The 16,100-nt window shown below is 44.0% G+C and overlaps 1 protein-coding gene across 1 annotated transcript in view; it reads left to right on the plus strand.

The window, feature by feature from the left end:
- atrn (attractin) overlaps positions 1–16,100 on the plus strand; it is a 346,003-nt gene that overhangs the window by 76,547 nt on the left and 253,356 nt on the right. The window contains exon 4 of the mRNA XM_055642697.1: positions 4,889–5,017. Within this exon, the coding sequence (XP_055498672.1) occupies positions 4,889–5,017 (129 nt within the window). The remainder of the gene's footprint in view (positions 1–4,888; positions 5,018–16,100) is intronic.

Genomic DNA, 16,100 nt, shown 5'->3' on the forward strand with positions numbered 1-16,100 from the left:
ACTGGTTGGCAGACAGGAAGCAAAGAGCAGGAATTAACGGGTCCTTTTCAGAATGGCCGGCAGTGACTAGTGGGGTACCGCAAGACTTGGTGCTGGGACCCCAGTTATTTACAATATATATTAACTATTTAGACGAGGGAATTAAATGTGACACCTACAAGTTTGCAGATGACACAAAGCTCGGTGGCAGTGTGAGCTGCTATGAGGATACGATGAGGCTGCAGGGTGACTTGGATAGGTTGGGTGAGTGGGCAGATGCGTGGCAGATGCAGTATACTGTGGATAAATGTGAGGTTATCCACCTTTGTGGTAAGAACAGGAAGCCATTTTATTATCTGAATGGTAGACACAAAATGCTGGAGTAACTCAGCAGGTCAGGCATCATCTCTGGAGAGTAGTGGGTGACGTTTCTGGTCGAGACCCTTCTTCAGACTGATGTCAGGGGAGGGGGGAGGACATAGATAGACGGTAAGACTAGTGGGAGAACTGGGAAAGGGATGGAAAGAGAAAGCAAGGGCTTAGAGAAGTCAATGTTCATACTGCTGGGGTGTAAACTACTCAAGCAAAAATATGAGGTGCTGTTCCTCCAATTTGCACTGGGCCTCACTCTGACAATGGAGGAGGCCCAGGACAGGTCAGATTGGGAACGGGAAGGGGAGTTGAAGTGCTCAGAACCGGGAAATCAGGTAGGTTGAGTGTCTGAGTGGAGGTGTTCAGCAAAAGGATCACTGAGCCTGCGCTTGGTCTCGCCGATGTAGAGAAGTTGACACCTGGAACAGCGGAAACAGTAGATGAGGTTGGAGGAGGTGCAAGTGAACCTTTGCCTCACCTGGAAAGACTGTTTGGGTCCTTGGATGGGGTCGAGGAGGGAGGTAAAGGGACAGGTGTTGCATCTCCTGGGAAAGTACCTGGGGTGGGGGTGGTTTGGGTGGGAAGGGATGAGTTGACCAGGGAGTCTCTGCGGAAAGCAAAAAGGGGCGGAAATGGGAAGATGTGGCCAGTAGTGGGATGGTCAAATTAGGAAAAGGGGAGGTGCAAGGAGACCTGGGTGTGCTTGTATATCAGTCACCGAAAGTAAGCATGCAGGTACAGCAGGCAGTGAATAAAGCTAATGGCATGTTGGCCTTCATTGCGAGAGGTTTTGAGTTTAGGAGCAAGGAGGTCCTTCTGCAATTGTACGAGGCCCTGATGAGACTGCACCTGGAGTATTGTGTGCAATTTTGGTCTCCTAATTTGCGGAAGGATATTTTTGCTATTGAGGGAGTGCAGTGTAGATTGTAGGTTAATTCCCTGGATGGCGGGACTGACATATGTTGAAAGAATGGGTCAACTGGGCTTGTATTAATTGGAATTTAGAAGGATGAGAGGGCATCTTATGGAAACATATCAAATTTTTAAAGGATTGGCAGGCTAGATGTAGGAAAAATGTTCAAGACCAGATTCAGATTCAAACTTTATTGTCATTGTGCACTGTACAGTACAGAGACAACGAAATGCATCTCCCTAGAAGAGTGACATAGAATATGAGCAATAAATAAATATATTTACGTGCATACAGTCATAGTAGTGCAATTATTTTTTTTCCTGGTGGAAGGAGTGTCCGGGGGGGGTGGTGATTGGCAGTCACCGAGGTACATTGTTCAGTAGTGTGACAGCCGCAGGGAAGAAGCTGTTCCTGGACCTGCTGGTCCGGCAACGGAGAGACCTGTAGCGCCTCACGGATGGTAGGAGGGTAAACAGTCTGTGGTTGGGGTGAGAGCAGTCCTTGGCGATGCTGAGCGCCCTTCACAGACAACGCTTGCTTTGGACGGTCTCAATAGAGGGGAGTGAGGAACCGGCGATGCGTTGGGCAATTTTCACCACCCTCAGCAGTGCTTTCCGGTCGGAGACAGAGCAGTTGCCATACCATACTGTGATACAGTTGGTAAGGATGCTCTCGATGGTGCAGCGTTAGAAGTTCACCAGAATCTGAGGAGACAGATGGACCTTCTTTAGTCTCCTCAGGAAGAAGAGACGCTGGTGAGCCTTCTTGACCAGAGTTGAGGTATTGTGGGTCCAAGAGAGGTCATCAGAGATGTTGACCCCCAGGAACCTGAAGCTGGAAACACGTTCCACCTCCGTCCCGTTGATGTGGATGGGGGTGTGCGTGCCGCCCCTAGACTTTCTGAAGTCTACACTGAGCTCCTTGGTCTTCTTGGAGTTAAAGGCCAGGTTGTTGTCAGCGCACCATGCTGCTAGGAGCTGGACCTCCTCCCTATAGGCCGACTCATCGTTGTTGCTGATGAGGCCAATCACCGTTGTATCATCTGCATACTTGATGATGGTGTTAGTACCATGTACAGGTGTGCAGTCGTAGGTGAAGAGGGAGTAGAGGAGGGGGCTCAGCACACAGCCCTGTGGAACGCCGGTATTCAGGGTGAGGGTTGAAGAGGTGTGCTTGTCTAACCTCACAGACTGGGGTCTGTTGGTTAGAAAGTCCAGTATCCAGTTGCAGAGGGCGGGGTCGATGCCCAGGTCACCGAGTTTGGTGATCAGTTTAGAGGGTATAATGGTGTAGAATGCTGAGCTGTAATCGATGAACAGCATTCTTACGTAAGTGTCTCTGTTGTCGAGGTGGGAGAGGGCGGAGTGATGTTGGGGAGACTGGAACCCGAGGTTAACAATAAGGGGTAGGCCATTTAGGACTGAGATGAAGAAAAACTTCTTCACCCAGAGAGTTGTGAAGCTGTGAAATTCTCTGCCTCAGAAGGCAGTGGAGGCCAATTCACTGGATGTTCTCAATAGAGAGCTAGATTTAGCTCTTAGCGTTAAAGAAATCAAGGGATATGGGGGGAAAAGCAGGAACGGGGTATTGATTTTAAATGATCAGCCATGATCATGTTGAATGGAGGTGCTAGCTCGAAGGGCCGAATGGCCTACTCCTGCATCTATTTTTCTATGTTTCTTCAACATCAATGTAGATTATCAAAAAGTTGAAGCCTTGGCACTGATCTTTATAGCACAGATGGCGGCACGATGGCGCAGCGGTAGAGTTGCTGCCTTACAGTGCCAGAGCCGGACTACAGGTGCTCTCTGTACGGAGTTTGTACGTTCTCCCTGTGACCTGTGTGGGTTTTCCCTGGGTGCTCCTGTTACCTCCCACGCTCCAAAGATGTACAGGCTTATAGGTAAATTGGCTTTGGTAAAATTGTAAATTGTCCCTAGTGTGTAGGATAATTTTAATGTACAGCGATGGCCAGTTGGCGTGGACACGGGGGCCGAAGGGCCTGTTTCCATGCTGTATCTCTAAACTAAACTAAGATCTTTGCGGCACAATTCTGCATCTTTAGTCCGAAAAAGGGCCTCGACTGGGAACATTACCTATCCATGTTCTCCAGAGATGCTGTCTGAGCTGCTGAGTTACTCCAGCGCCTTGTGTCCTTATGGCACCCATTGATTACTGATCGCCAATGTGAAAATTACTCATTTATTTTGTCTCTGTGGTAGATGTGGGAATCTTTTGTACAAGATATCAGATGAATATTATGAACGACATGAGGCAGATTTCAGACATATTCATACCATATAAAAAATACTTTTATAATGTAATTCTGAATTTCTCTCATTGAGTGATATGAGAAGTGGCATGTAAAGAAGAAAGAAATGAATAAGATTGACCTTTGAGAAGATCCACGAGATCATGGAGTCCTGATGCAGGATTGAGACCTGAAACGTCTCTTTCTCCCTTCCCCATCCCTGAGATGGTCATCGACATACAGCATGGAAACCTTTGTCCTTTGGCCAACTCATCCATGTTGACCAAGATATTCCATCTAAGCTAGTCTCGTTGATGCTGTTTGACCCACAGAGTTCCTCCAGCAATTTAGTTTTTTACTCCAGATTCCAGCAGTTGCAATCTCGTGTTTCTGACAGTGCCAGTACTGATGAAGAATCATCATTTTGTATGGGGCCAAATTAACCCTCTTGTAAGATGCCCGAGGTTTAAAAATGCACTTCATGATCTGTTCATCTACACGGCACGCTGCCTCGGAAAAGCAGCCAACACCATCAAAGACGTCCCAACCTGGTCACTCCTCCTTTTCCCTTATCCTGTTTGACAGAATGTACAGATGCTTGAAAGAGCACATCGCCAGACTCCAAACAGATTGAGGGGGGATCTTATAGAAACGTACAAAATTCTTAAGGGGTTGGACAGGCTAGATGCAGGAAGATTGTTCGCGATGTTGGGGAAGTCCAGAACAAGGGGTCACAGTTTAAGGATAAAGGGGAAATCTTTTAGGACTGAGATGAGAAAAACATTTTTTACACAGAGAGTGGTGAATCTCTGGAACTCTCTGCCACAGAATGTAGTTGAGGCCAGTTCATTGGCTATATTTAAGAGGGAGTTAGAGGTGGCCCTTGTGGCTAAAGGGATCAGGGGGTATGGAGAGAAGGCAGATACAGGATACTGAGTTGAATGATCAGCCATGATCATATTGAATGGAATGGTGCAGGCTCGATGGGCCGAATGGCCTACTTCTGCACCTATTTTCTATGTTTCTATGTTTCTTCCCTGCCGTTTTCAGGATTCTATACGGTCTTTCCATGAGCTGGGGTACTATTCGATTCACCTCCACCCCACAAGGACATTGGACTTTGTCTTAAGGAACTTATGCGCTTCAATACTGAGATCTATATTCTGCACGGCATCTTCTCCTTTGCTCCAAGTAGTGTACTGGAGACTGAAATGTTTGTACAGATTTTTGGTATTTCTGACTTGTTTCGATGGCATTCCAAGCAAAACTTTTCACTATACATGTGACAACATGTGTACATGTGACAACAATAAACCTAAAATAAATTGATTTGCAAAACACTAATTCACCTGTTGTATGTTTTTCTTTCTCAGTGGTTTGATCGTACCTGAGAAGAATGGGAATGGAACAATACCAGAAGTTGTTTCAAGATCTGGGTATGCTTTGCTGCATTTTTTCAGTGATGCCGCATACAATCTGACTGGATTCAACATAACGTACAAGTAAGTGTCAAGCATTCTGTAATTGTAAGTAGAAAGTATTGTGTAAGCGCCTCGTGTGTTTATGGTTTTATTATGACTGCCACAAGTGAATTTTCGAGAACCAGAGAACATACAGTGGGTTTAAGGTGAGGGGGGAAAGATTTAATAGGCACCTGAGCGTTAACCTTTTCACACAAAGGGTGGTGGGTGTATGGAACGAGCTGCAGGAGGAGGTAATTGAAGCAGATACTATTGCAGTTTTTAAGAAACATTTAGACAGGTACATGGACAGGTTTAGAGGGATATTGGCCAAACGCAGGCAGGAGGGACTCGTCTACATGGGGCATGTTGGTCGGTGTGGGGAAGTTGGGCCGAAGTACTGCATGAATTCCAGAAGCAGCATAAATAACATTCGTTTTGACCTCATTTGAACACTTATCAAAGCTGAAACTACATTGGTAATGTTTGTGTTCATGCATGAGAGATTTTAAGGACATGCAGATGTTATCTGTACAAGTTTTATTTCAGGGTGTAACTTCATTCCACACCTGTCATTGTACTTTCTGCTTCGTCATTGGGTGATACAGTGGGGAAACAGGCCCTTCGACATAACTTGCCCATACCGGCCAACATGTCCAATCGACACTAGTCCCATCTGCCAGCATTTTGTCCATAACCCACCAAACTTGTCCTATCCATATGAATTGAGAGTAGCCTAAACTCGTCTGTTAGTAGATGAAACCCCCTAAAAATGTGACAAAAATTCACTCTTATCATTCTATCAGTCTTTCTCACTATCATTGAGACATGGCCACATGCCATGATCCAATGAATAATTCTGTCATGTACGCTTTTGAGGCAAAGAACAGGTTGGTCTTTATTTTGTTTTTCATTTGGATGCATTTTCACTTGTTCAGCAGCTGGAGCCCTTGAAACTGATGACTATTCTTACAAGATCTGAAACAGGCTCTGCATCTCAGATGATACGAATTGTAATTTAGGAAACCTAATAAACTATTGACCAGCTGAGCTTTCTTATTGCAATCCAATAAAGGGAATTGTATTGGATTATGTGTCAACGAATGGAAATCAAGTTTTATTGGATATGATTAAATCTTACAATGGGGGACAATGCAGTAGATTGCTTTGACTCATCCAGGTCCTCTTTTCTACTACGTGCCAAGCTCTTCTGGACATTTTATATCTACAGAGTCATACAGCACGGAAATGTTCAACCCAACTTGTCCATGGCGACCAGATGCCCCATCTAAGCTCGTCCCAACAGTGGTTCCCAGTAAATCTTGCCCATCTCAACTTAAACCTACGTCCTTTGGTTCTTGATTCCCCTACTCTGGGCAAAAGACTCTGTACACTCACCTGATCTATTCCCCTCACGATTTTATATACTTCTATAAGATCACCTGGCTTGGGTAGAGTGAATGTGGAGAGGATGATTCCAGTAGTGGGAGAGTCTAGGACCAGAGGACATAGCCTCAGAATAAAAGGATGTACTTTTAATAAAAAGGAGCACTATTGAATAGAAGGAGACGAGGAGTAATTTCTTTAGTCAGAGGGTGGTGAATCTGTGTAATGCATTGCTACTGATGGTTGCAGAGGCCAAGTCTTTTGTTATTTGTTAAAGCAGAGATTGATAGGTTCTTGATTAGCAAGGGTGTTGAAGATTGTGGGGAAAAGGCAGGAGAATGGGGTTGGGAGGGAAAGATAGGATCAACCATGATTGAATGGCAGAATAGACTCAATGGGCAGAATGGCATAATTCTGTCCTATGCCTTATCAACCTATGAGCCCCTCAGCCTCCACTCCCAATCGCTCAGACCCTCAAGTCCTGGCAACGTCCTCGTAAATCTACTCGGCACTCTTTCCAGCTTAATGACATCCTTCCGACAGCAAATTGACCAAAACTGAACATGATACTCCACATGCGGCCTCACCAATGTCCTGTACAATCACCAACGTCTTGTAAAGACTTAAAAGCTGTTCAATATTTTCACAACAGGTTCATTTAATCCGTCAAAATACAAATGCAGATTCATGAAGATTCAGTAAATTAGACTCCAAAAACGACTGCATATGTGGCAGCTCATTAGGAAATTGCATGCTAGATTTATTTTTTAGTAACTGCACATATGGAGGGCGCACTTAAAAACCTAATTGCTCTACTAGAATATGTTACAAACCAACGTCGTAGTTTCTCCTTTTGATTACATTCTGTGGTTATATACTTTAGTCTCAAGTTTAAGCTGACATTTATTAAACCCAATTCACATCACACTCATCTGTAATTCTTCAGATTCTGTGATGCAAAATCCATCTTAACAAGATATTGGTGCAGTTCTCAGCTCTGTGGTTGGCTCTTATTTTGTTTTTAAGTTATGTTTTTAATTGATTTCCAGAAGATGCAAGATTGCATAGATCTAGATTAGTAACTCGGCTTATAACCAGGCAAAGTTGAATATCAGCAAGGATATGAGGTGACAAAACATCCAAGATGCATCTGTGGAATTCTTTGCCAACAGAAGGCTGTGGAGGCCAAGTCAAAGAGTGATACAGTGTGGAAACAGGCCCTTCGGCGCAACTTGCCCACATCGGCCATAAATGTCCTAGCTACACTAGTCCCACTTACCTGCGCTTGGTCCATATCCCTCCAAACCTGTCCTATCCATGTACCTGTCTAACTGTTTCTTAAACGATAGGATAGTCCCAGCCTTATTTACCTCCTCTGGCAGCTTGTTCCATACACCCACCACCATTTGTGTGAAAAAGTTACTTCTCAGATTCCTATTTAATCTTTTCCCCTTCACCTTGAATCTATGCCCACTTGAACCTATGTCCCCTACTCTGGGCAATTGACTGAGCAATGCATCTACCCGATCTACTCCTCTCATGATTTTGTATACCTCTAAAATATCTCACTGCATCCTCCTGCGCTCCATGGAATAGAGACCCAGCCTATTCAACCTCTCACTGGAGCACACACCCTCTAGTCCTGGCAACATCCTTGTAAATCTTTTCTGACCCCTTTCCAGCTTGACAATGTCTTTCCTTTAACATGGTGCCCAGAATTGAACATAATACTCTAAATGCAGCCTCAACAATGTATTATATCACTGCAACACGACTTCCCAACTTCTCTACTCAATACTCTGATGAAGGCCAATGTGCCAATAGGCTTTTTTGATCACCTAATCCACCTTCAAGGAAATATGTACCTGTACTCCTAGATCGTTTTACTCTGCAACACCCCCCAGAACCCTACTGTCCCCTTGTCTCTGTTGATCTTATGTAAAGTCATCTCCATCATCTGCTGTTTACTGTAAAGAGACATATAAAAACCTTATGGTTTTATAGATTGGATTTTAATGTTATCCCCTTGCAATTTCTTCCATAGGATATCATATATACTTAACACACTTAATATGATCAGGAAACTTGAATAGCATTCAGAGCAGTTTATCAGTATGTGCAGGAAAATGTTCATGGCAGTATGTTTCTAGTCTGTCATAGAAACATAGAAACTAGGTGCAGGAGTAGGCCATTCGGGCCTTCGAGCCTGCACTGCCATTCAATATGATCATGGCTGATCATCCAACTCAGTATCCCGTCCTGTCAACAAAGGCCAAACAAAGAACTGCAGATACTGGTTTACAAATAAGTACACAAAGTGCTGAAGTACCTCAGCCGGCCAGGCAGCAGCTCTGAAGATTATGGATAGGCGATGTTTGGGGTCGAGAGCCTTCTTCTGGCAACAATGGAGACTATTTGGAGGATGAAGGATCTGTTTCTGTGCAGTACCCTTCTTGAGAATATATTGATCATAAAACACTTATGTTTTAGATTAACAAGACAAAAGGAGAAGGAGCAACCAGAGTAAAATGTTGTTCATAAGAGGAAATCAACTTGCAATGGAATAGAAGATAGACACAAAATGCTGGAGTATCTCAGCGGGTCAGGCAGCATCTCTGGAGAAAAGGAATAGGTAACGTTTCGGGTCATAGAAACATAGAAACATAGAAAATAGGTGCAGGAGTAGGCCATTCGGCCCTTCGAGCCTGCACCGCCATTCAATATGATCATGGCTGATCATCCAACTCAGTATCCTATACATGCCTTCTCTCCATACCCCCTGATCCCTTTAGCCATAAGGGCCACATCTAACTCCCTATTAAATATAGCCAATGAACTGGCCTCAACTACCTTCTGTGGCAGAGAGTTCCACAGATTCACCACTCTCTGTGTGAAATATGTTTCTCTCATCTCGAGGGTCGAGGCCCTCCTTCAGCAAACAAACATTGGTTTAGTTTATTGTCACATGTACCTTTTGTTGCGTGCTAACCAGTCAACGGAAAGACAATACATGATTACAATTAAGCCATCCACAGTGTCCAGATACATGATAAAGGGAATAATGTGAATAACGTTTAGTGCAAGATAAAGTACAGCAATGTCCGATCAAAGGTAGTCCTCCAATGAGGTAGATCGTTGCTCAGTTCTGCTCTCTGGTTGTGTAGGAAGGAACTGTAGATGCTGGTTTACACCAAAGATAGGCACGAAATTCTGGAGTAACTCAGCAGGACAGGCAGCTTCTCTGGATAGAAGGAATGGGTGACATTTTGTGTTGAGACCCTTCTTCAGACTGAGCTGAAGAAGGGTCTTGACCCGATATTAATGATCTGGATGAGGGAATTGAAGGCAATATCTCCAAGTTTGCGGATGACACTAAGCTGGGGGGCAGTGTTAGGTGTGAGGAGGATGCTAGGAGACTGCAAGGTGACTTGGATAGGCTGGGTGAGTGGGCAAATGTTTGGCAGATGCAGTATAATGTGGATAAATGTGAGGTTATCCATTTTGGTGGCAAAAACGGGAAAGCAGATTATTATCTAAATGGTGGCCGATTGGGAAAGGGGGAGATACAGCGAGACCTGGGTGTCATGGTACACCAGTCATTGAAGGTAGGCATGCAGGTGCAGCAGGCAGTAAAGAAAGCAAATGGCATGTTGGCTTTCATAGCAAGAGGATTTGAGTATAGGAGCAGGGAGGTTCTACTGCAGTTGTACAGGGTCTTGGTGAGACCACACCTGGAGTATTGCGTGCAGTTTTGGTCTCCAAATCTGAGGAAGGACATTATTGCCATAGAGGGAGTGCAGAGAAGATTCACCATACTGATTCCTGGGATGTCAGGACTGTCTTATGAAGAAAGACTGGATAGACTTGGTTTATACTCTCTAGAATTTAGGAGATTGAGAGGGGATCTTATAGAAACTTACAAAATTCTTAAGGGGTTGGACAGGCTAGATGCAGGAAGATTGTTCCCGATGTTGGGGAAGTCCAGGACAAGGGGTCACAGCTTAAGGATAAGGGGGAAATCCTTTAGAACCGAGATGAGGAGAACTTTTTTCACACAGAGAGTGGTGAATCTCTGGAACTCTCTGCCACAGAGGGTAGTTGAGGCCAGTTCATTGGCTATATTTAAGAGGGAGTTAGATGTGGCCCTTGTGGCCAAGGGGATCAGAGGGTATGGAGAGAAGGCAGGTACGGGATACTGAGTTGGATGATCAGCCATGATCATATTGAAAATGGCGGTGCAGGCTCGAAGGGCCGAATGGCCTACTCCTGCACCTAATTTCTATGTTTCTATGATACGTCACCCATTCCTTCTATCCAGAGATATTGCCTGTCCTACTGAGTTACTCCAACATTTGGTGTCTACTGCTCTCTAGTTGTAGGTTGATTCAGTTGCCTGATAACAGCTGGGAAGAAACTGTCCCTGAATCTGGTGGTGTGCGTTTTCATACCTCTTGCCCTATGGGAGAGGGGAGAAGAGGAAGAGGCCAGGATGCGACTCTTCCTTTATTATGCTGCTGGCCTTGTCGAGGTGGCGTGAGGTGTAAATTGAGTCATTGGAAGGGATGTTGGTTTGTGTGATGGTCTGGGCTGCATCCACATTTGTCTGCAATTTCTTGGATGGAGTTGTTCTCAAACCAAGCTGTGATCAAATTCGATCAACATTTGGATCAAAATCAAATTCTTTGTATACATTGCAAAACATACTTGGCTAATAAAGTATAATTATGATTATGATGCATCCTGATAATAGAGGTCTCTGGATGACAAAATAGTTTTGGGAGGAAGATTAAGCAAAAAAAAAGCCACAGATGACAAGTGTCGAAACACTAGGGGGAAGTAGGATAATTACAAAAGATACAGGAGAAATGAAAATTAAATGATGTGCAAAGAGGGCACATGAGAAAAGATTGTCTGCCAGCATAAATTAAATCTAAACATCCTCTATAGACATATAAACAGTAATAAGGTAATACATGGAGGAGTGAGGCCCATTAAACACAAAAAGTGAACATGCACATGGAGGCTGAGGATGCTATTTGAAGCACTAATTGAATAGCTTGCATCTGTCTTCAGCACAGAATTAGGTGCTTCTAAAGTAAGAGTAAAGGAGAAGATTGTTGAGACGCTGAATACACGACAAATTGATAGAATGGCGTTATCCATTCTCTCCACAGTTGCTGCCTGACCCACTGAGTTACTCCAGCACTTTGTGTTTTGCTCAAGATTCCAGCATCAGCAGTTACTTGTAAATCCGAGTAATAAGAAGTATTGACAATAAGGTAAAGTCATCAGGACAGATGTGAGGCATCCTTGGATTTTGTGGTAAATTTCAGAGAAAATCAAGGGGGCACTATCTACATTTTCCATCGGTCTTTGCAAATGAGAGTAATACATGTTTATATTGGGCTTATCCTTGCCTCCTTGCTCAAAAAAAAGAGTAACAGAAGTTTAGGGGTAACATGAGGGGGAACTTCTTTACTCAGAGAGTGGTAGCTGTGTGGAATGAGCTTCCAGTGGAAGTGGTGGAGGCAGGTTCGATTTTATAATTTAAAAATAAATTGGATAGGTATATGGACAGGAAAGGAATGGAAGGTTATGGTCTAAGTGCAGGTAGATGGGACTAGGGGAGAATAAGTGTTCGGCATGGACTAGAAGGGCCGAGATAGCCTGTTTCCGTGCTGTAATTGTTATATGGTTATATGGTTAATGATAAGCCCAACAAATACAGGCCAATCAATTTAACCAGTGCTGGGAAAGCTTTTAGAAACATTGATAAACTCAATAATCACCTGGATGGAAATAGATTAATTATGGCAAGTCAGCATGGATTTGTGAAAAACAAATAACGCTTCACCAATTTGACAGATGTTTTTCCTGAATTGCCAAATAATTGATGGTGGTAATTCAGTTCATGTGGTGTTCATGGACTCTGAGGCTTTTTATAAGTACGTGGTAACAGGCTGATCAGAGCAGTTGACACACGTGGCATAAAAGGGCCATTGATAGCATGGACGTGGTTATGTTGGCTACATAACAGAAACCAGAGGGACACGATCAGTAGAAACAAACAACTGCAAAGAAGAGGACCAGAGGACATAGGTGAGTTCCAGAGGACACAGGTGAGGACCAGAGGACATAGGTTGAGGACCAGGGAACCTAGGTTGAGGACCAGAGGACGTAGGTTGAGGACCAGAGGACGTAGGTTGAGGACCAGAGGATGTAGGTAGAGGACATAGATTGAGGACCAGGGAACCTACGTTTAAGGTGAAGGGAAAAAGATTTAATAAGAATCTTAGAGGTAACTTTTTCACACACAGGGTAGTGGATGTATGGAATGAGCTGCCAGAGGAGGTAGTTGAGGCAATCACTATCTCAATATGTAAGAAACTGTTAGGCAGGTATGGATAGGACATGTTGGCCAGTTAGGGCAAGTTGGGCTGAAGGGCCTGTTTCTACACTAGTACTCTATGATGAACTGCAGATGCTAGTTTATACCAAAAATAGGTATAGGGTTGAGAAAAGATAATGCAAATGGCCTTTGAGATGTTGGATTACTGTTACAAGAATATTGGTGAGTTTGAGATTGTGTCCCTTGGGGGAAAAAAAGGAGGCTAAGGGGAGACTTGATGGAAGTCTATAAAATAATATGGGGTATAGACAAAGTGAATAGGGAAAGGTTGTTTATGTTGGTGGAGAGGCTAAGGAGTGATCACGTCAAAAATAAAGGAGAAAAGAAGTTAAGGGCCTGTCCCACTAACATGAAATTCACACCCGCGATGAACAGGGAGGTAAAGGACGGCTGGCACAGTATGGTAAGTCCTTTAGAAAAAGGGGAGAGAAGAGGGGGGGGGGAGACACTTTTAAGAAGCCAGACAACTTTTAATAAAGTTTAGCGGGCATTTAACATTCCCGGTCGGTTTTCCTTGGTTCTGAAAACTCCGATGAGCCAATTAAAATGCCCGGTCAGCAAAGGAGATTGCCTAGGGCTACCTCGACTGCCTAGCGACCCCACTCCACTGCGCTACAAGTTCAAAACATAGAAACATAGAAAATAGGTGCAGGAGTAGGCCATTCGGCCCTTCGAGCCTGCACTGCCATTCAATATGATCATGGCTGATCATCCAACTCGGTATCCTGTTCCTGCCTTCTCTCCATACCCCCTGATCCCTTTAGCCACACCCCTGAGGGCCACATCTAACTCCCTCTTAAATATAGCCAATGAACTGGCCGCAACTACCTTCTGCGGCAGAGAATTCCAGAGATTCACCACTCTCTGTGTGAAAAAGGTTTTCCTCATCTCGGTCCTAAAAGATTTCCCCCTTATGCTTAAACTGTGACCCCTTGTTCAGGACTTCCCCAACATCGGGAACAATCTTCCTGCATCAAGCCTGTCCAATCACTCAAGAATTTTGTAAGTTTCTATAAGATCCCCCCTCAATCTTCTAAATTCTAGCGAGTACAAACCAAGTCTATCCAGTCTTTCTTCATATGAAAGTCCTGACATCCCAGGAATCAGTTTGGTGAACCTTCTCTGTACTACCTCTATGTCAAGAATGTCTTTCCTCAGATTAGGAGACCAAAACTGTACGCAATACTCCAGGTGTGGTCTCACCAAGACCCTGTATAACTGCAGTAGAACCTCACTGCTACTATACTCAAATCCTTTTGCTATGAATGCTAACATACCATTCGCCTTCTTCACTGCCTGCTGCACCTGCATGCCTACTTTTAATGACTGGTGTACCATGACACCCAGGTCTCGTTGCATCTCCCCCTTTCCTAATCGGCCACCATTCAGATAATAATCTACTTTCCTGTTTTTGCCACCAAAGTGGATAACCTCACATTTATCCACATTATACTGCATCTGCCATGCATTTGCCCACTCACCCAGCCTATCCAAATCACCTTGCAGCCTCCTAGCATCCTCCTCACAGCTAACACTGCCCCCCAGCTTAGTGTCATCCGCAAACTTGGAGATGTTGCATTCAATTCCCTCGTCCAAATCATTAATATATATCGTAAATAGCTGGGGTCCCAGAACTGAGCCTTGCGGTACCCCACTAGTCACTGCCTGCCATTGTGAAAAGGACCCGTTTACTCCTACTCTTTGCTTCCTGCCTGCCAACCAGTTCTCTATCCACATCAATAGTGAACCCCCAACACCGTGTGCTTTAAGTTTGTATACTAATGGGACCTTGTCGAAAGCCTTCTGAAAGTCCAGATACACCACATCCACTGGTTCTCCCTTATCCACTCTACTGGTTACATCCTCGAAAAATTCTATAAGATTCGTCAGACATGATTTACCCTTCATAAATCCATGCTGACTTTGTCCAATGATTTCACCACTTTCCAAATGTGCTGCTATCCCATCTTTAATAACTGATTCTAACAGTTTCCCCACTACCGATGTTAGACTAACTGGTTTGTAATTCCCCGTTTTCTCTCTCCCTCCCTTTTTAAAAAGTGGGGTTACATTAGCTACTCTCCAATCCTTAGGAACTACTCCAGAATCTAAAGAGTTTTGAAATATTATCACTAATGCATCCACTATTTCTGGGGCTACTTCCTTAAGTACTCTGGGACGCAGCCTATCTGGCCTTGGGGATTTATTGGCCTTTAATCCATTCAATTTAACCTACACCACTTCCCGGCTAACCTGGATTTCACTCAGTTCCTCCATCTCATTTGACCCCCGGTCCCCTGCTATTTCCGGCAGATTTTTTATGTCTTCCTTAGTGAAGACAGAACCAAAGTAGTTATTCAATTGGTCTGCCATGTCCTTGTTCCCCATGATCAATTCACTTGTTTCTGACTGCAAGGGACCTACATTTGTTTTAACTAATCTTTTTCTCTTCACATATCTATAAAAGCTTTTGCAGTCAGTTTTTATGTTCCATCCCAGTTTTCTTTCATAATTTAGTTTCCCTTTCCTAATTAAGCCCTTTGTCCTCCTCTGCTGGTCTCTGAATTTCTCCCAATCCTCTGGTAGGCTGCTTTTTCTGGCTAATTTGTACGCTTCATCTTTTGTTTTGATACTGTCCCTGATTTCCCTTGTTATCCACGGATGCACTACCTTCCCTGATTTATTTTTTTGCCAAACTGGGATGAACAACTGTTGTAGTTCATCCATGCAGTCTTTAAATGCCTTCCATTGCATATCCACTGTCAACCCATTAAGAATCAATTCCTAGTCTATCTTGGCCAATTCACGTCTCATACCCTCAAAAGTTACCTTTCTTTAAGTTCAGGACCCTTGTTTCTGAATTAACGATGTCACTCTCCATCCTAAAAGAACCATGCCGACCAATTTTTACATGTTGAAAAAGTTTCCTCGACCAAACTGAGGCCTCGAATACATGGGAACTTCCCTCGAGCATGAAGGAGAGTTCCAGTGACCTCCTAGGACCACGTGTTGACCATGCTGCGAGTTTGAGTCATGCGTAAACTCTTCTAAACTCGCAAATTAGGTCGCCACAGTGGGACGGCCCCTTAAGAACACGGAAGAAGGGACTGAAGAATGTCCCCGACCTGAAACTTCACTTATCCTTTTCCCCCAGAGATGCTGCCTGACTTGTTGAGTAACTCCAGCACTTTGTGTCTATTTTAAGAACAAGGAGAGCCTTATTGTGCAAGCAATGGTTAGAACCTAGAATGCATTGTCTGCAGATTTGCTGGAGGCTGGTTCTTTATGGCTTTCAAGAGAGAATGAATAAATATGTGGTGATACAAAGAT

The sequence above is a fragment of the Leucoraja erinacea genome, chromosome 1, assembly GCF_028641065.1.
Source record: "Leucoraja erinacea ecotype New England chromosome 1, Leri_hhj_1, whole genome shotgun sequence".
NCBI classification, from domain to species: domain Eukaryota; kingdom Metazoa; phylum Chordata; class Chondrichthyes; order Rajiformes; family Rajidae; genus Leucoraja; species Leucoraja erinaceus.